The sequence below is a fragment of the Rousettus aegyptiacus genome, unplaced genomic scaffold, assembly GCF_014176215.1.
Source record: "Rousettus aegyptiacus isolate mRouAeg1 unplaced genomic scaffold, mRouAeg1.p scaffold_m13_p_1, whole genome shotgun sequence".
In the NCBI taxonomy this organism is placed as follows: Eukaryota; Metazoa; Chordata; class Mammalia; order Chiroptera; family Pteropodidae; genus Rousettus; species Rousettus aegyptiacus.
In genome coordinates, this window is record NW_023416284.1 from 93433751 (window position 1) to 93455744 (window position 21994).

The following is a 21994-nucleotide window of genomic DNA, read 5'->3' on the forward strand; positions in this document are numbered from 1 at the left end:
TATAATAGGTTAAACTTCCTATTATCTTAAGAATATTCGGTATATAAAAAAAACAATATCACTGCACAGTTTCATATGATACTGAATGTCTTCTAGTAAAGGAAATGCAAAAACAAAAACAACAACAAATAAACAAATCCCTCCAAGCTAAAAAATATTTAGCGATTTAAAATCAAGTATATTTATTTGTTCTTGGCCAAGCAAGCAACAAATGTAGTTGGTTAGTTCTGGGAATAGAAAATCAAATCCGGGCATGTGATGGTATAATTTATTCTGTCAATCACCTATGCCAAATCAATCATCTTTATCAGATAACAGAGGGTGGTAGCTAATGTTCAGTGTACATCTTTTTGGGGGTAGGGTCTGAATTTTTATCTAAAGAATTAAATTATTTGCTCCTAAATTCTTTGAGATGTGTCCCTCTTGCCTCATCCTCATATCATCACATAAACACTCTGAACTCAAATCTACAACTTTCTTGGTTCAAAAGCTTGGGCGAACAAGAATCATAACTAGAACTCTATCAAAAAACTGTTAGAACTAATCAATGAATTCAGTAAAGCTGCAGAATACAGAATCAACATTTAGAAATCAGTTGTCTCTACATACTAATAATGAAATATCTGAAAAAGAAACCATTCTAGAAATGCAGATCAGAACCACAATGAGATGTCACCTTATGCGTGTTAGAATGGCTACTATCAAAAAGACGAGATAACAACTGTTGGTGAGTATGTAGATAAACAGGAACCCTTGTATATCATTGGTGGGACTGTAAATTAGTACAGCCCCATACAAAAGAATATGGTTCCTCAAAAATTTAAAACTAGATCTACCATAATCCAGCAATCTCCTTTCTGGATATAAATCCAAAGAAAACAAAATCACTATCTTGGAGAGATAGCTGCAGTCCGATGTTCACTGCAGCATTGTTCCCAACAGCCAAGCCTTGGAAGGAAACTAAGTGTCCACTGATGGTTGAATAAATAAAGATGTGATCTATCTATCTATCTATCTATCTATCTATCTATCTATCTATAGATATATAGATATCTATATATAGATATCTATCTCTATATAGATATATGTATAGAGAGAGAGAGATTGAGAGAGAGGGAGATTATTCAGCCGTGAGAAAGAAGGAAATCATGCCATTGGTGACAATAAGGATGGACTTTGAGGGCACTGTGCTAAGTGAAATAAGCCAGACGAAGAAAGAAAAATACGGTATATTACTTATATGTGGAAGCTAAAAGAGCTGAATTCACAGAAATGGAGAAGGGAATGGTAGTTGCCAGGGGCTAAAGGGTGGGGAAATGGGGAAATGCCAGTAAAAGAGTATAAACTTTGAAATATAAGATTAATAATTCTGAGGAGCTAATGTACAGCATGTTGACTATAATGACACTGTATTATACACTTGAAAGTTGCTAAGAGAAGAGATCTTATGTGTTCTCACCACAAAAAAAGAAATGGTAATTATGTGAGGTGATAGAGGTGTAAACTAACCCTGTGGGAATCATTCTGAAACATATAAATGTATCAAATCATCACATTGTACATAACGTTAGAGGTTAATTATATTAATAAAGCTAGGAAAATCATTATAATTTAAAAAATTAAGTTAAGAGCTACTTTAAAAACCATTACCACCTTTCAAGGACTTCAAAGGGAAAAAAGTTTCAAAAAATTAATCTAAAAGAAATCCCATGATACTCTGAAAGTGCTCGCATTCATAAATTGCATGCAGCATTTGGGAAGAAATATGCATTTTTAGGACTATGAACAAGTAACTGGGCATATGAATGAATGGCTACCAGGAAGTCAAAAAGCTGTCCACACTAGCAAATGCTCCTGTGGTATCACTTAAGGTTTCTCCAGCAAGATCAACTTGTGCCTAAATGTGGAGTTGCCTTAAGGGTACCATCTAGTCTCCATTCATTTTAAAAATGTGAGCTCCACAATGTAATTTTATCTTCCTGGGCTAGGTAGTTACTGACTTCCTAGACCTTGGTCTTTCTTTATTTCTTTCTTTAATATATAATCATTAAGAGATCATATCATAGGCAAGGCACTGTGCTAAATGCTTTATGTAATCCTGATAACTCTATGAGGTAGGCAGTATTATTCTAGTTTTACAAATGAGAAAACTTCATGCAGACAGGTTAACTAAACTGCCCAGGGTCATACAGTTAGTAGATCTACTTAATCTTAACCAGAAGCCGCATAGTGAAACCTGAGGCTCTAGACAGTGATAAATAATATGATTTAAAGGGCTTACCATCTCAAACTGTTTCTTACAAGCCTAAAAATCTTATTAGTTTATTCCCTAGAACAAAAAAAAAAAAGGCCCGAGGCAAGTTGGGGACTGTGTTCTCTGTATGTGTGCTCTGAAAAGATGAAAGAAGATAGAAATGCTGAGGACGCACTACAGAATTTTCACTGTCTCTAACAGTATCCTGAAATCTGGGATGAGTAATTCATATAGCTACAAGGTTGAAAGGCTTCTGAAAGAAGATATCATGATATAAATCAATAGTTCCAAGTCTCCAAAATTTGGCTTGGCACACAGCAAGCCAATATTAAAACATATAAATTCAGAAAAGATTCAGGCACAGAACAAAAGCTGTCATGTAAGCAACATCAGAAAAAACAAACTAAAAAATTCTCATTTGCTACGGCAACACAAGTACTTAAAATCAGCTTAGTGTTAATATTTAGAATGTGTAAGACAATGTTTTCAGCAAAAAAAAAAAATTAACTCAATTATGCAAAACTTACATGTATAACAAGTGTAGGAGAAATAACCTAATATGACTAAAGCCATTTTAACCCCTCTCAGCTTTAGCTGATTCACTTATGTGGTACAAAAAATACATATTTGCCATATATAAATAGAAGAATCAAGAGGTGCTGATTGTCTCACAAGATTTGTGAGATACAAATTAAAAAACACACATAAAAATGATTAACTACGAAGTGAAGAAAATATAAAGTGTTTTAAAAGGAAGAAAGCTAATTCAAAAGTGAGACATATTGTCTGATGAAACCTCAAAAAACATCTTCACAGCACAGGTACACTATTTGTATATAAAAATGCATCCTTTTGAACTTTGCAAGTTAGTTTTTCTTTTTCCTTAAAAAAAGACTTTTGGCTAGCTTTAATATACTTAAATATTATATTAAAATAACAACCCATTTGTACACTCTGAGAATAGAGAGAGACAGCCTTTTGGAGTCAGACATAACTTGGACCTGAACCCCAGGGCTGGGGTCTGTCATATTTACTTAGATATATGATACATGTTTTACTATCAGCAAGTTAATTTACATAGCTGGGCCTCAGTTTCGCCATCTATATTTCGGGATTAAAAAAATCCCTCAAGTTATGAGATGAAATGAGAATTTAGCTGTAGTGTGTGGCACTTAGTAAGCCTTAATAAAGATTATCCACCTCCAGCCGCTCCCTCAACCCCCAACTTTTACAATCTTTTTGGATAGCAAATTCTCCTACATGCCATTCATCCTTGTGGCCTCACCTTTAATACTCCTCTATCTTTTTTAGAGGTAATATCCTCTCCCAGCTCAGCAACAGCTGCTGCCGGGCTTCCTCCATTGTTCTTGGCACCTTCATCAGTAGTCATTATCTTTCATAAGTAGAAAACCTGCTGAGAAGAAATATGTTTTAGCAAAAACATCACTTCTTTATGTGTCTGAAAATGCCCTCAGAAACTGAGCTTTACTTCCCCTAAGATATACTCAGGGGCAATAAGGTTAAACACTGAAAATGAAAACAAAAACATTTGCAATGAGCATGTGCTGATGTCATGAGGCATGTAAATAAAATATCATCCAGCTCTTCAATTTCCCATCCAGCTCTGGTCCCAATTAGACAGCAGTATAAGTCAGGTTAGGTAGTGATTATATTCCTTAACATAATTACACATTGAGGAGTAGTCCTTTCAGAACTTTGAAAACGTCCTTTCGTAGAGCCATATTCTTGATAGAAAATTAAGAACTTACCGGGTAACCTGATCAAAGAAATGACAACATATCATCGTGGTAAACAGAACAGGTTTGGGAACCTGACAGACCCCAGTCTGAGTCCTAGCTTCAGCAACAGCTTTTGACATTTGCAAACTTACTTAATCTCACTGAGCCTGTTTCACATCTATAAAATAGTACATTGTTCACAGAGTTACTGTGAGGCATTAATAAGATAATTTTAAGAGATCAACAGAGTCATACTTAAAAATGTAAGCATTTATTAAAATTATTTTTGGGTTTCTACATTTTTCATTTCCTGCTCAAAAATATCTATGCAATGAGATTCTTCCCTAGCATGATCTTCACAGCCCTTCACATTCTGATCCTAGCCTATCTTCCAGGTATAACTTCCACTGCTTTCTTTTATGTTTTTTCATGCAGCTTATGCTCTAGCCAAACCAGACTGATTCCTCTTCCATAATGAGCCCTGTGTGTTCCCATCTCCGTTGCTTTTGGTCACTCTTTTTCTTCTCCATTTTCCCCTTCAAAAGTTACCTCTAGCATACCAACCTTAACCTTATACTTGGAGCCTGTCTGCCCTTTTCCATACTTCCTTACATACTTCTCTTGATTTGTTGTGATGTATTCATAAGAAAAAGGACTTGTTGGATTTAAAAGATCCTTGAGAGCAAGAGCCATACTTTGTTCATATCCAGATTCTGGAGAACGCCTCTAACTTTTAGATTGGTAAGACAGAAAGAGCAAAGAATTTGGAGCTCCTTAACCAGATGTTTGATGTTGCTACTTTAACTTCTTATAAGCCTTTTTTCCCTACCTGCATAATTAGACTAACAGCAATATCTACTTTCACAAAGTGATCTAGAACATGTGTTCTAGGGTTGGGGCTAACCTGATCCCTAGAGTTGAAGCTAACAGAAAATTGTCTTAGGCATGTGGCCTCAGAAACTTTTTTTTTTTAAATCTCAGGAAAAGACCAGCTGGGCACATCAGTCCCAGGTGACTTGTGTTACGCTTTTAATAGATGTCAGCATCCTCATCTTTCTACTGTTGTATGGTGTATTCTGACCTCAGTGGTCAGTCACTAGTGTAGAACCTTCTCCTTGGCCCTTCGCTAACGGATTCTAAAATGGGACTCTAGAGTGAGTTATGTGTTCATGTTCTGAACACATTCACTATATTAAATGTATTAAACAGTACAATGTCTAGTTTAAAAGTATACTATTCCAATGTTAGCTTTTATTGCACTTGATCTTAGCCAAAAGGCCAAGAAGCAATTAATATTAGTTCTTATTATCAGCCGCCCAAATGGCAGAGACTTTTTTCATACAAGGCAAACCAATGTTACAAAGGCTAATCAAGAGATGAAACAAAATACATGGCTTACTGCTCTCCTGGTTAAGCAAGGAAAGTCAAGAACTAATCACTTCTATAGCTATTCCCCAGTAGGCTAATAACGGACATATGGCTCCCTAAAGTCTCCTGCTGGACCCTCTTGTCTACACAGTCAAAAAGAGCCACTTTTACACTTGTGAAAAATGTCTTATTGATACAAATGACAATTAGACAACTAAAACATGTACTGCAATGGCTTTAACTCATTTCCAATTGACCTAAGTTTACTTCAGTGTCAACAAAGACATAAGTCAAATTTTACTGTGACCCAAAATCTTTAAAGAGGACACCAAAAACCAGGGGCTTTGTTCTAACAGTTTATGCCAAACACAAAAGATCCAAATGTTTGGCTCAAAATAAGGGAAAGCCCAGAACAAAGTGTTCTCAAACAAATAACACCAACGAAAATTAAGTATCTAGTAGTATGTGATGCTGGGCTAGATTATTAGAAAAATTAGATGAACAGGGTTGATTTCTAGCTTCTGGAAACCTACCACTTATAATAGATTTCTCTGATGCACAGAAACTTGTAGAAGACGTCAAAAAAGGCAGAAGGGGAGCTTTTAAATATTTTGGCAGTCATGGACTATGTCCTTGGAAGAATACATACACACAAAATTTCCCCAAGGCTTCACAGATACACTGATATCCATCAATGGAACCCTGGGCAAACCCTGAATTAAATCAATAAGCAAATGAATACCACCAGGTGAAAGGTTATTAGGGAACGGGACAGCCAAATGGTCTCAAAGTAGGAACCTATAAATTACTTATTAAAAAAGGTAAAAGAGCTTTCCAATGAAGTGGTCTGACAGATATCCCCTTAACGCAAGTGACCTGCATCATGACTAAACTCTGTATCACCAAGAACAACACAAACTGGTAACATTGTGCCACCTGATGTGATGTAATGAAAAAGCATACACACAGCAGTCCTACCAAAAATGTTTAACCTGAAACTAATGACAATAAAAGACAAGCTTAGGCTGTGGAACATTCTACAAAACAACAGGCTTAGATTCCTCATGTTAATGTTATAAAAGAAAAAAAAAAAAAAAAAAAAGGAAGAAAGAAAAAACGAGGGCATGCCTGTTCTAGTTTAAAGGAGACTAGACACAACAACCAAATTCAATGTGTGGTCCTTGCCTGGATCCTGGATTAGAGGAACAAAAGGTTATAAAAGTACATTTTTGGGAGGATTAGAAAAATCTGGAAAAAGACTATACATTAGATTATTACTACTGTATAATATAAACTTTCTAGAGTGTAATAGTATTGTAGTTTTACATAGAATGATATCTTCATTCTTAGGAGACATGCTGAAGTATTTAGGGGTTAGATGTCAGGATGTCTGCCACCTACTTTCCAATCATTTAAGAGAAAGCATGTTGCAAACACAAATATGGCAAAAAACAAAAAACAAAGATTGTGAAAGCATGACAATATATCCAAAGACAATGCCTTTCTTTTGAATGCTCGTCATTTAGAGATGAGCTGACATTTTTAATAAAAATATTGTCAATCAAAAAATATTTTTAGTTCTACCTGACCTTTGGAAACAATGGCTTTCTAAAATTCAAATAAATAGGAAACATGATGTGCTACCTTTACAAGTCCCATTCGATAAAGGAATTTGCCCTTCATTTTTGGTTCTAACGCTTTAAGGGACGCAAGTGACTTTTGGAATCTAAGAGAACAGTTCTTAGTATGGAGTTAATATGAAAAGGGGTAGCTTGAATAATTAAAATGCAAAGATGAAAATAAAACAGACTTTTTTAAACTTTAAAGGCAGATAAATCTGGAAGAATAAAAAAACTAAACTTTAGAGTATTTCTCGTTAATTCCAGTAATGCCATTTGGGGTACAGATTTTTATAAGCAAACAAAACAAATGAGGGGAAAAAAACCCTTTAAAAAAACCCCTTTTTCTTTGATCTAGTGTTACATGAAAAAAGGCAGTAAGAACAGTTCCTAACAACCTATAATACACACTGAGAAAGTTTCACTTTTTTTCATAAAAGAGCCTTTTCTTCTTTCCTCTACCCTAGGTTTATTCTGGATTTAAAACCACTATGTAGCTATGGATATTAATCTATGATAAAACTCACTGTTCTGAACTGTCCAAAGGGGAGAAAGTGCTACTCAGTACATCAGAGAGGGAACGCACAGTTCCTTCTGTTATGGACATGCCAGATAAGCACACACTCTCCAAAGTGCTAGTCAGCAAACACCCAAGACACTCAAGAAAAATGAGAATATGCTTAAAATTTTATCATCGGTATACTGAAAACTTCAGTTAACATAACTAAATTGTCATATCCCCCAAAATGAGAAGCCATTTTAAAGCTTTATCTACTAATTCCCCATGTATATTATTTACTATGTTTTTTATTTTGTCAAAATTTATCTTGAACCAGGATATTCTACTGTCTAACAGGAGAGTTTTCAGAAGAAGAAAAAAAAATTGTTACTGGCTACCTTGTTAGAAGCACAGAATTACAGCACCATTCTTTCTAAGTACAATAGATGTCTGGGCCATAAAAGGCTTTTAGCCTCCTAAAACTAAGACACAAAAGAAAACAAAAGAAGGAGGTATATCTAAGGTGTGTAAGCGAATTCAGTGTAAATGCTTCTTCATTTTGAATATATCTAAGGATGAACTGGAAAGCCCTCATTTACTTTCAACCCCTGGCTTCTCTCAAACACTCAAGTCCAGTAATACAGGAGCATCAGGAGGAGTTATTTATTGGTAGACAAGACATACATATAAAGAGATAAATATGCACTCATAGAAAACAGGATCAAATATAAAGACAGAGACAATACAACTATATGAAACTACACGCTATTTTCCTATCTTCCTCCCTCCACACTGGGGTGGAGAATTGGGAGATAATGAACAATACTCCTATACATACACATACATTTATTTTTTTCTCCTTAAAAACAAAACAAAAAAAACCTGTGAGAAGATATATACAAATGGCCAATAAGCAAATGAAAAGATGCTCAACATCATCAGTCATAAGGGAAATGTAAATCGAAATCACAATGAGATAATGCACCCATTAGCATGGCTATTATCAAAAAAGAAAAAATGACAGGTGTTGGTGAGGATGTAGAGAAAATGCAACCTTCATGCACTGCTGGTGGGAACGTCAATGACGGAGCCTTTGTGGAAAAATTTGGTGGTTCTTCAAAATGTTAATCATAGAATTACCATATAATCCAGCTATTCTGCTCCTACATATGTATCCCGAAGAAGTGAGAACAGAGACTCAAACAGACACTTGTACACCAATGTTCATAGCAGCATTATACACAATAGCCAAAGGGTGTGAACAATTCAAGTGTCCATAAACAAAATGTGGTGCATAAATATGTAGTATATATTATTATTAAAAGAATATTATTCAGCCGTAAAAAGAATGAAATTCTGATACATGCTACAACATGGATGAACCTTGAAAACATTGTACTAAGTGAAATAAACCAGACACAAAAGAACTAATATTGTATGATTCTACTTACATAAGATACCTAGAATAGGCAAATTAATAGAGACAGAAAGTAGAACAGAGATTACCAGGGGCTGGGGTCAGTGCTGATAGAGAATAGCAATTGTTTAATGGGTATGAAGTTTTTATTTGGGAAGATGTAAAAGTTCTGGAGGACAGTGGTGATAATTGTACAACAATCTGAATGTACTTGCCACTGCACTGTACATTTAAAAATGGTTTAAATGGTAATTTTTGTTAGGTATATTTTATCACAATTAAAGTGAGAAAAAATCAATCAATCTGAAGCCAGAGAAGACAAAAATTAACCTAATAGAATGATCAGCTAGACTTAAACTTCTCTTTAATCCTCCTACCTTCCCGTTAATTGAGGATGCCTTTCACATTTCCAGTGTGCTTCCAAAGTTCTGAGTCAAGTGTTTAGTAGTGATCGCTGCATCAGCTGTTCAGGAACCAAGAGCTCTAAGATGTCCAGTTATGAAAATAGGAGAGGAAAGGGAATCCTAAATGGAACTGCCACTTTATAGTAACAAATTATATCCTTTATTGTATCTCTCAGATATAAACACCACTTTGGTAAACTCTACTTTTCAGTACAGAAAATTAGCTACCAAGGCAAGCATTTGGGTCCTTCTTTTGTACTCTGACTTTATGGGTTGCCTCTGACCTCTCACTAGCAGCAGCCTGCTCCACACCAAGTCATGACACCCCATGGCTCAAAGGTATTATCTGATTTTTATATACACACACATACATACACATATATATATGTGTGTGTGTATATATACACATATATGTGTATGTGTATATATATGTGTGTATGTGTGTGTGTGTGTGTGTGTGTGTATATATAAAATTCTCAGAATAAAGTCCCAAATTCCTCCCTTACAGCTAAGTGTGGTCATGTGACTAAATTCTGGCCAATGAGATGTAAGAAAAATATATCCATAAAGGATCGTGGTGGCCAGCTCAGCGGGGAAGAACATTATAAGAAGGGAACATCTCAGTTGAAAGCTGAAAGGAGCCATTCACCTATCTGCTCAACAAATATTTACTAAGCACCTACTATTTGCCAGGCAATGGAGATACAGCAGTACACAATAGAAAACAAACAATTTCTATCTCCATGGAACTTAGAGTCTGGTAAGACTAGAGACAGCAAGAGTAAGTCTCTACTACTTATTCATGTTTTTGACAGAAAAATTAACTTTCTACCTGTGTCAGTGGCAGAATATTAACTAAGTTGATTTTCATTAGGGCCAGCCTGATTGCAAATCTGCTCATGATTTCTAAGAATAGGTCAACAAGGTAACTTATGACAAAGGTCTACAAACACTGTATAGGCAGAGAATGTATCCTATTTGTTTTTTTACTCCTGCCACCTGAGATAAGTGAACAGTATATAAGACACTCAATAAACACGGAAATGAATTGTTATTTTCAAAAGGAGCCAATATAAAGATGGCAAAATATCAGCTACTGTAAGGAATCAGTACTGAAATACATTACCGGTTAACTATATTTCTTCTCTCAGTCTACTCTGAAAATTCTAATCTGGAGAATTACATAGCACCTGAATGTTCAACTATAAAAGTAAAAATAATTTTCTGTTCTAATAAGAAGTGGTAATTAAGAAAACCTCAGCATAATGTCTCTGAAATGCACTGTAAGTATATGTCTGTGCATACATACACAGAACATATTCATCTTATTAATTATATGAGTTTGGCTTAAACATGGGCAGTCAAGGACACAGAACCACAACTGGCTGTCAATCTCTGAGTAGAGCAGTCCGCCCTTATCCGTGGTTTTGCTTTCCAAGGTCAACTGTGGTCTGAAAATAGTAAATGGAAAATTTCAGAAACGAACAATTCATTGGTTTTAAATTTCGCACAGTTCTGAGTAGCTTGATAAAATCTCCCACTATCCTGGCTCCGCCCTGCCTGGGACCTGGGATGTGAATCATCCCTTTGTCCAGCAAATCCACACTGTATATGCTACCCACCCATTAGTCACTTAGTAGCTATCTTGGTTATCAGACTGACTGCCTCGGTATTGCAGGCCCTGTGTTCAAGTAACCCTTCTTTTACTTAATAATGGCCCCAAAGCACAAGAGTATTGATGCTGGTAATTCAGATCTACCAAAGAGAAACAAACCATAAAGTGCTTCCTTTAAAAGGTGAGTATGATACAATATTTTGAAATACAAACCACATTCATATAACTTTTATTACAGTATATTGTTACAGTTTATTATTAGTTATTATTGTTATTTCTTACTGTGCCTAATTTATAAATTAAACTTTACCAAAGGTATGTATGTTTAGTAAAAAACAGTGTATGTAGGGTTTGGTACTATGGAGTTTCAGGTATTATACTGGCAACTGGAGGAAAAGATGGTGCAGAGAGCTGAAACGCAGAGCCAAGAAACCTAGCATAAAGGTTCTTTATCAAGAGTCCCTAAACCCTGGGGCCTCGGACTGGTACCAGTCCATGGCTTGTTAGGAAAAGGGCCTCACAGCAGGTGGTGAGCAGCGGGTGAGACAGCGAAGCTTCATCTGTATTTGCAGCTGCTCCCCAGCACTAGCATCACCGCCTCAGCTCCAACTTCAGATCAGGCATTGGATTCTCATAAGAGCACTGGTCCCTGTTGTCAAAAAGGTTGGGGACCACTGTTCTATATAACATTGCATTATTCTCTTACATTATTGTCTCATTAACTGCTGTAATATAAATTAAGCAGTTTTAAAACATGGCTTCTCTTTTTTCTTGATCCATCAGGCTACAAGTTTATCAATTTTACTCATCTTCTCAAAGAACTAGCTTTTGATTTCATTGACTTTATCTGCTGTTTTTCTGTTTTCTATTACATTGCTTTTGGCTTTTATCTTTATTTCTGCTTATTTTGGGTTTGTCTCTTCTTTTTTAGTGTCTTAAGGTGGAAACTGAGGACACTGATTTGCAACCTTATCTCTTCTCTAATATAGGCATTTAGTGAGCACTTGTGTTAGCTAAAGTTTTGTTTTCATTTTCAGTTAGTAAGAAACGCACGTTCTAAATTCATTTTTGATTTTGTTCGTTAAATGTTTTCGTTTCCAAATATTTAGGGGTTCCCCAGATATCTTTCTGTTATTGATTTTTAATTTAATTCCTTTTTAGGCATTCTTTTTATGATTTAAGTAATGTCAAATTCACTGACATTATTTTCTGTATCAAAATATGGTCCGTATTAGTGAATGTTCTGTATGCAACTAAACAGAACCTGTATTCTGCTGTATTGGGGAGAATGTCATATAAATGTCAAATAGGACAACTGGTTGATAGTGTTGCTTAAATCTAAGTCATTACTGATTTTTTTTGTCTACTTGTCCTATAAATTATTGAGAGGTAAGATACTAAAATCTCTAACTATAATTGTGGGTCTGTTTCTCCATTCAGTTCTATTAGTCTCTGATTCATTTATTTTGAAGTTTTCTTATCAGGTGCTTAAATATTTTCATCTCTAGATGTTCAAACTGGGTCTTTTAAAAATATTTTATATCTAGTTCACATTCTCAATCTTTCCTCTACTTTCTTGAACATATGAAATATAGTCATAACTGCTTTAATGTCTTTGTCTACTAATTCTATCATCTGTGTTATTTCTGGGTGTGTTTCTATTTTTTAAATTTCCTCCTCATAGGATGTATTTTTCCTGTTTCATTCCAAGTCTGATATTTTGACTGGAAGCCAAATGTGAATTTTACTTTGGTGAGTGCTAGATATTTTCATATAACTATAAGTATTGAGCTTTGTTCTGAAATGCAGTTAAGTTACTTGGAAACAGTTTGATCCTGTTGAGGCCTGTTCTTAAACTTTGTTAGAAGGAATAAGGGCAGCCTTTAGGGCTTCATCTGCCCCACTGCCAAGGCAAGCCCTTCTCAATACTCTACCCAATGTCCTGTGACTTATGAGGTTTTCTCTCTTCGGCTGGTGGGAACACAAATCGTGACAAAGAATCAGGGTGGGGGGGGGGGTTCCCTCTAATCCTTTTGGGTTCTTTCTCAGCTTTGAGTAGTTTTCATATAACACATGCACTTATCAGTACTCATCTGAAGACTTAAGGGTACTCTCTGAAGACCTCTGGAGTTCTCCCCTTGTGCAGCTCTCTCTTCTCCAAATTGCAGTAGCCACCCTGGCTTCCTGGACTCCAGCTCCATCCCCTCAACTCAAGGAGACTGCTCAGCTCTGCCTGGGTTCTCCATCCTTACATGGCAGCCTGGAAACTCTCTCCAGGCAGTAAGTTAGGATTATTGTAGGATTCATCTGTTTGTTTCTGCTTTTTGGGGGATCACTGTCCTGTCCTACCTATTGTTCAGTGCTTGAAATGTCACATATTTTTTCCTGGGATGTCTGTTTGTTTGTTATATGATTACAGCCAAGAGAGTAAATCAAATCTGTTATTCCATCTTAGCAAGAAGCATCAAGTCCACGAGTACATTTGTAAGCTAAAAAAAGAAGACAGAGTAAGAAAACCTAACTATTTGAATGGAGGTCCAAATAGGGAAAAGTGTCTGATAAAATAAACACTGTTTAGAAAAAATTTTGACAGTCTGAAATTTGAAGGGTATAGTTTTCCCATGACATTACAAAAGTCAAAGCAGTAACTGATGCTAATAAATCTTGTTTCCTATTTATTTTAAATTAGCAGTCAAAACTATGGACTTGTGCATATTTCTAGAAATATGGATAATTGCAGTATCTCTTCTTCTATATACAGAAATGATTATTTTAAATCTTACAAAAATTTTTAAATAAGATTCTACATTTCTAAAGGCGATTAATAAATAATACATTTTTTTAAAAATCCAAGTTAAAAGATAGTTTTTCTCCTTCTTTTGATTAATTCAACTAAATAATATACAGTGGAAATCATCTCAATAGTTCAAAGTTATAATGCTACACAAGTTGGCTTGTGGTTGATACTGGCATTAATAGTCTTTAGCAGGTCTATAAAACTTGCTTTTGTTTTAGAACAAATCTCAAATGGACACCTATAATATGCAAAGCCTATAAAGTATTTCATTATATTGTGATTTTAACACTGCTTAAACTGGAAAGAAAACCCCTATTTAGAATACACATACTCTATAATGGCACTTACAAACAACATATGAACAACAGTCTGTCACCAAGTCACATGGCTTGCTTCTCTGTGTGTCTAAAGTTTTCACTAGCCCTAGCATCACCTGCAAATCTCTGACCTTAAAGAGCACATGATTTCATAAGGAAACAGCATATACAGATGCAAAGAAATGGAAAGAACACAATGGGGGCAGTAAAGAGCTCTGCTTGGATGACTTCCTTTTCTCCCTTTGAAAATCGCTTTCCATCAAAGTGGCTTCCGTGGTTCCGACTGCATTGTCTGGCCCCTTGCCCTCATGCTGCTCAACCACCATTCATTCCAGTTATCAATGGCAATTATACAACCTAGCCAGAGCCCAAGAATTTCATCTAAAAATGATAATTTCGCTGAGAAAATTTCGGAGGAAAGTCCTAAGCTAAGGTGTGGGGGAGGGCTTTTAATGGAAAGTGAGAAGGCAGAGAAGAAACTGAAGGAAACTCAATGAAGAAAGAATTCAAGGAGCTGAGTGTTAAATTCGAGACTGGCTCATTCTATCCATAACCTTACATACCCCAGCTTATACCCCAGCTCCTCACCTTCATATAGTCTTCCTGGAAGGTAACTCTGGGTTTTTATCTATAGAGGTAACTGCTGCCTCTTGAGTTAAAAAGTGATTCTATTAGTCAAAACTTACTTAAAATTTAAAAATTATAAAGGCAATGTATTACGGAAATTTTGAGAAATGAGGAGAAAAGCATTCACAGTAATCCAGATATTACACTTTAAAGGTGCTTTTTAAAAAACAGACTTAGTTTTTTAGAGCGATTTTAGGTTCACAGCAAAATTTTGAGTAAAATAGCCAAAAGAGCCTTGAAAAGAACAAAGTTGGGAGGACTCACACTTCGGGGTTCCAAAACTTACTACAAAGCCACAGTAATCAAGTCAGCGTGGTACTAGGATAAAGACAGATACATAGATCAACGGAATAAAATTGAGAACTGAGAAATAAGCTTGTACTTTATGGTCAATTGACATTCGAAAAGGGTGACAAGACAATTGAATGAAAGAATAGTCTTTTTCAACAAATGGTGCTGAGGACAACTGGAGAGCCACGTACAAAAGATTATAAAGTTGGATCTTTCCCCACGGCACATACAAAAACGTAACTCAAAATAGGTCAAAGACCTCAATATAAGAGCTAAAACTATCAAGTTCTTACAAGAAAACACAAGAGTAAATCTTCACTGACCTTGCATTAGGCAATGGTTTCCTATGTAAAACTGAAAGCACAAGCAACAATGAAAAAATAAATTAACTAAACTTCAGGAAAATTAAAAACTTTTATGCTTCAAGGGACACTATCAAGAAAGTAAAAACACAATACACAGGATGAAAGAAATTTTGCAAATCACATATCTGATAACAGGATTATATCTAGAACTATCAAGAACTCCTACGACTCAATAATAAAAAGGCAACCCAATTTAAAAAGGGTTCAAATAGACATTTCCCCAACGAAGATATACAAGCAATGAAAAGATGCTCAGTATCATTAGTCATTAGGGAAATGCAAGCCAAAAGCCACAGTGAGATACCACTCCACACCCACTAGGATGGCTATTAGCAAAAAGACAGATAACAACAAGAATTGACAAAGATGTGGAGAAAGTGGAACCCTCATGTATTACAAGTGGGAATATAAAATGGTGCAGCTGCTTTGAAAAACAGTCTGGCAGTTCCTCTAAAAGTTAAAGTTATTTGCTCAACAATTCTAAGAAAATGAAAACATATGTCCACACAAAAACTTGTACTTGAGTGTTCATAACAGCATTATTCATAACAGCCAAAGAGTAGAAACAATCCAAATATCCATTAACTAAAGAGTAAACAAAATGTAGTATATCAATACAATGGAATATTATTCAGCAATGAAAAGCAATGAAATACTGATAGCATGCTCCAACACGGATGAACCTTGAAGATAAGCCAAACACAAAATGCCATTTATTGTACGATTCCACGAAATGTCCAGAATAGGCAAATCCATAAAGACAGAAAGTAGACTGGTGGTTGGCTGCCTAAGGTAAAGGGGGAGGTAAGGAGTGACTGCTAATTATAAATTTGTTTTTGTGATAAAATGTTCTGAAGTGGGATAAAGGTGATAGATGTACAACTCTGTGAGTATACAGAAAACTAACTTGTATACTTTAAAGAGGTGAATATTATGCTGTGTGAATTTTATTCTTCAAATAAAGCTATTATAAAAATGATTCTGTTGAACGGATGGGTTATAATTCATGATATACATCACTTCTACATAACACTGGGTGAACATTTTTGTGTGCAGGCTTTTAACATGTCCTGTAATTAAGAGTATGGATTCTTCAGACAGTCTGCTTCAGTAGGTATCTTGGCTTGACAACCTAGCAGCTGTATAGTCCTGGGCAAGTAATTTAATTTCCTTGTGCCTCAATTTTTCCATAAGATTAACAGTATTTATACCTCTTGGTGTTCCAAGGATTAAATTAAGTAATGATCATAAAGGGCTTTGCATGGTGCCTGTCACATAGTAAACTTTCAACATTAGTAGTAGAGGCAGCTGTTATAATTATCATTCTAATTTGTTTTATTTTCTTAAGATGTTTTTCAGAAGTGATGTCACTAGGTCAAAAACCATAAACATTTATGTGTCTGAATAAAAGGGGTGCACTAATTTGTGGTGCCGTTAGTACCCATATGCGAAAGGGTAACCATGCCATCATCAACATTATCTTATAGTAAATTTTTTTTGTTAATTTAACAAGTGTCCCACTTTGTTTGTTTTTGCTGCTTTTGGCCCTTTGCAACTTGAAACCTTATAGTTTTCTAATTATCCAATGAATCCTGCACACCATGAATACCCACTGAAAGTGAAATGTGTGTAAGACCCTATATGAGGGGCCACAACGGAAACTGAAATGAGTTAAGGCCAAGGATTTTGCACGAGTTAGGCCAAAAAAAAAAAAAAACTTAATTCAAGATAACGATGATTAAGTATAAGAGAGCTACAAAGTATAACAGCAGGAAAAAGATGGCAATATATAAAGGTTTATAGAGTAGGGAAAAGATAGCAGTGTTTGAGCTGGTTCTTGAAGGATGGGCATAATTTCAACTGGCAAGGGTGTGGCACAAGTAAAATCAAAGCTGGTTAAAAGAACACAGTACATTCCCAGACTACGTGGCTTAAGTACAAAGTGGCTATGGAAGGGAATGATGAGAGAACAAGACACAGGGGTGCTCTACGAGCACAAAGAGGACCCTCTAAAACAGAGCCAATGACTCTGTGAACTGAGAGGGTGGGTCTCCTCACAGGGCAAATAGCATGCAGAAAGACACAAAGACACGAATCATCATGACCTATCCAGGGAACTGCATGTAATCCAATTTGGCTAAAGTGAAGGGTACAAGTGGGAAGAAGGCAGATGATGCTAAATAAACAGGCAGAGGTCTGACTGTGAAGGACCTTGTGTACCGAAATAAAGCATTTGAACTTTAATCCAAAGGAAATAGAGGACTGAAGCATTTTTAAGAAGTGACAATCAAGACTGGCCTTAAAAAAATTACTCTGGCAACACTCCAATGGCTTCCCATCTCTTACAGGATAAAATCCAAGTCTTATGTTTAAAACCCCATATGCCAGTCAGTGGCTATCTCTGAAATTATTTCCTACTGCTCCTCTCGCTCACCCTGTTTTGCTACACTGACCTTCTCGCTGCACCCTCCAACATGCCCCTCCCTCAGGGTTTTTGCACTAGCTATTCTCTTCTGCCTGAAATTGTTCCCTCAGACAGCCACAGTTTGCTCCCTCACTTCCTTCAGGTCTCTGTTCAAATACTTTCTTATCAGAGAGGCCATCCCTATTTCCCAATATAAAAGAGCAAGAAATGACAGCAATCGGCCCTACCATTCCCCCCCCCCCCCCACTTACCACCTGGGACATTTATTCGTCTATTTCCTATCTCTCCTTACTAGAATGTTAAGGTTCATGATGGATCCTGTCAATAATCACATGACACAGGAACTATTATGACCATTTCCAGGTGGCAAAATTAAGGGACATAATATTCTAGCGAACAGTGCAACTAGGTAGAATGACTCCTGAGCCTGCACTCTATTTCACAGACTGACTGACTCTCTAGTAGGGTCGCATGTCCCTGATTTTGATTTTAAAGCATTTCCTGTGAATAGGCTCCATCCTGACAATTACAAAAGATAGTAAAAACTATAAATTTGCACTATGTCCTTCTAAGAAAATATGGATTCTTATTGTTATTAGCCAAGTTTCAAAAGTCAGAAAAATTTTTTAAATGATTAAAATACACACAGTATCTGGATTTTTATCTATCTAACAATAAGCTGTATTTTTTCTTGTTTAAGACCCACAGACATTAAAACAAGATGAAAAGATTTTATGAAACTAGAAGGAACATAGCATAATACCAAAACTGTTTTTTCCAAGACCTTTTTTCAAGTAAATATTCAACTTCAGGAATAAAATTAATTATAAAATAAACCATCAAAATTTTCTGAGGTATAACTACCATCATAAGAACATGATGTTTTCCAGGTAGATAACATGTTATACAGTAAGTATAGTATCATATGCAGAGTAAAAGAATGAAAGTGAGGTCTCAGTAACATCTCCTCATGATTCTTTTCCTATTCCTCAATTAATTTCATCTTTCCCTGATTATTCTTTCATCCCATCTCCATTACTGAGAGTACCCCTTTTCAAAATGTAGTTCTCAACCCACACTCTTAATTTCAACTATGTACCTACCTCTGTTAGGATAACTCCCAAATCTAGTCACAATTTCTCCCTCTTCTTTTCTCCAGTTTCTGGCTGACTATAGATATACTTTGGAACCCTTTTAGATCTCTATATTTTTAAAGAAAATCAACTTTTTCAAAATTGGCCCCTTCTCTATTTACTTCATTATCTGTATTATCTGGGTATTCTAGGTTTATGACTTTAACATATTTTTTCTCCATTTAATCCACAGGACCTGCCAACTGTTCATTGTGTTTCCTATAATCTTACTTTCCTATTCCACAGCTATCACCGTATTCTGGATTTTCTTCATTTCCTTTCTGAATTACCATAGGTCTCCAGCTGACTTGCCTACTTCTGGCCTACTCACTCACTTCTATTCATTTTATACATACTGCCAATAAAAGCTCACTTATACAGTACATTTCCCAATTCAAGGACTTTAAATAGTTCCCCAGCACCACAAATCCAACTTTCAAACCAGCAGTCAGGGCCTTCTACCCCTTCAGACTATCACTAGTAAATGCTTATGTTAAATATTCTAAGGAGACAAAACCTTGAAAACCAACATCTTGATCTTCTATATCTGAATCAGTGCAATGCGCACTATAGGTCTGTAGAGAATATAGTTCAGTATCCTACACTTCACTTCAACCAAATACATCAGATAATGGGAATATCTTACTTAATCTACCATCTTCTGAACATCTCAAGTTACCACGAGGATTCATTTTCAAAAGTTGAACACTTCTAATCCACAAAATGACAGTGTGTATGATTATCAGAAAAAACACCTCACATCCCTAGTGAACATTAGAGTACAAAGCAATAAAATATTTTAAAGAGTGAATTTGCTAATATCTACAAAAAGCTTAAGTATAAATATCCTTTAAGCCCAGGAATATCATTTCCAGGTATTTACCTGCAGATATTCTCACAGAAGCAAAAAAAAAAAATTATATACAGAAGGATATTAAACACAACATTGTTGTAATAGTTTAAAAAATGGACACAACTGAAATTTCCTTACTGGACAATTATTAAATGTCTCCAAAATGAACTATTATGTGATAATTAAAATTAAAGAAGCAGCTGTATATGAATTGATATGGCAAGATATTTAAGAATAGCATAAAGGGGGGAAAATCAAGTTACAAACAGAATGTGTATTATTCTATTTGTGTAAAGGAAATGCATATACATTTGTAAATGCAAGAAAATATCTAGCAAAAAATATATACCAAATCATTAATAGTAGCTAATTTTGGAGAATGAGATTTATGGAAAGAAACACAGGATTTTCATTTTTTGGTGTGTCTGTGTACATAGTTTCAAAAAAATAATCAGTTTATTAAATTTTCATTTAAAAAGAGAAAGAAATGACTGAGTACAGGGAAGGCTCTTAACTTTAGATGAATGTAATTGATCTTGATTATACACAGTGCAGGAAATATGAACTACTCAAAATGCTTAATGAGAAACTCCTCCATTCATTTAGCAACTATTTATGGAACACTTACTATGTGTCAGGCATTGTGCCTGGTGATACTGACATAATGGTGAACAATAAGGACCTCGGCCCTACTCCCAAAAAGCTTATGAAAGGGTTTTCGTCTTCATTTTTCCTGTTTCCCTTGTAAGAACCACATCCAGGTTTGTGTTCTCATTATGCCTATTAGGCCTATGGTTTCCCATAAAATAAATGCAAATTAACAGACTATATCAAACAAAAACAAAGGCTTTTAAAATTAACTCTTATTTCCTTCATAATTAATTTTAAAAAGTTATTAGAAGCACAATTTTTAGAAAGAATAGTTCAACAAGCATCCTTTCAAATAAATAATTAGTAACCTAGATGTTAAATGAAGTTTAAGGGAAATTAAAACCATTCAAAAAGTAAAAAAAAAGTTACAAGAAATTTTTATTTTCTTCACTGATTATACATATTTACTCAATTTTGTACAATGAACATGTACAACATAGGAAGACATTTAAAATTGTTATCAAAGAATCATCTACTGCAACAACAGATTAGTTGCTGGTAAAGTTCAACCCCTTAACTCACTACATACCAAGACCTTTATGGTATGGCCTTACGACTCCCTTGTTCTGTCGGCTCAAAGCCCATTCCCCCTTCTGCTGTAAACAGCATTCTGGGACTTTCCACTGGGAAACCACTGCTCCTCACCTCTTGGGGTGGACTCAATCCCCAACCTTTGCCGGTCAGTGCTTTCTATCCCCTTGGCCACCACAACAGTTTCCAGATGAACACATGACCCTAACAGATTCAAAATCAAAATCGATCCTGAAAAGAAGCTCATTTTAATGAGGCTATTAAAATGATTACCATTACTGACATAAAATGCAGCTGAAATTCCTAAAAAGAACCTTGTAATAAATAGATTTTTCATTATGTGGCAGTGAAATAGTCATGTTACCTTTTATTGAAATATACACCAATGGTACAGCAACAAAAAATACATTGTCAAAAAATCCCCATTTTAAAGAAACTGTTAAAACTTCATGCTTGTCTCAAAGAGTGAAAACACTGAATTCATATCAATCACACTGTTAAAAAAAAAAAGGCTAAAGAAGAGGAACAGTAAGAAAATACAGGTTACAAGGCATATATGTTAATCACATCTCATGACAAATTTTTAAATAACTTCAGAAATAAAGATCGCTATGGGTAGCATTTTCTGAGGCACCTAAAATGCCACAATACCAATGTTTTACCTCAATAAAAAAAATTAATTAACAAAAATAAAATAAAATGTCACAATACCAATGTTTCACCTCAATAAAAAATTAACAAAAACAAAATTAAAATGCCACAATACCAAAAAAGCCCCACTTGAGATACATTTAACTTTTTAAATAGTTTTGATCAATCATTTCTTTTCAACACTAAGAAAACTATAGAGTATATTAATAAATTAAAGAGAAACAAAGTTCAGTTCGGTATGAGAAAATAAAACTTAACCATCAGAAGTTCCTAGAAGTAAAATGGGCTACCTTGTAAAAGAGTGATGCCCCCTTCCATGGAACTAAACTAAAACCAAAACTGTAATTCTCTGAAAATAAGACATCCTTGAAGAATTCAACTGATGTGCCAGCTGTTTTATTTCTTGAAAGCATATAACTGAACACATATAAGAGTCTG

At 35.3% G+C, this 21994-nt stretch overlaps 1 protein-coding gene and 1 pseudogene across 6 annotated transcripts in view; both read right to left on the minus strand.

The window, feature by feature from the left end:
• Positions 1-21994, minus strand: part of FKBP5 (FKBP prolyl isomerase 5) — an 82143-nt gene that overhangs the window by 45399 nt on the left and 14750 nt on the right. For 3 of the 6 annotated variants that reach the window (XM_016120211.2, XM_016120208.2, XM_016120213.2), the window contains exon 2: positions 3540-3665. In XM_016120211.2, the coding sequence (XP_015975697.1) occupies positions 3540-3644 (105 nt within the window). In that variant the 5' untranslated portion in view covers positions 3645-3665. Of the gene's footprint in view, positions 1-3539; positions 8399-21994 lie in introns of those variants that run through there. The other 3 variants (XM_016120212.2, XM_016120210.2, XM_016120209.2) reach the window with 2 other exon arrangements.
• On the minus strand, positions 5150-5283 carry LOC118606260 (annotated as a pseudogene).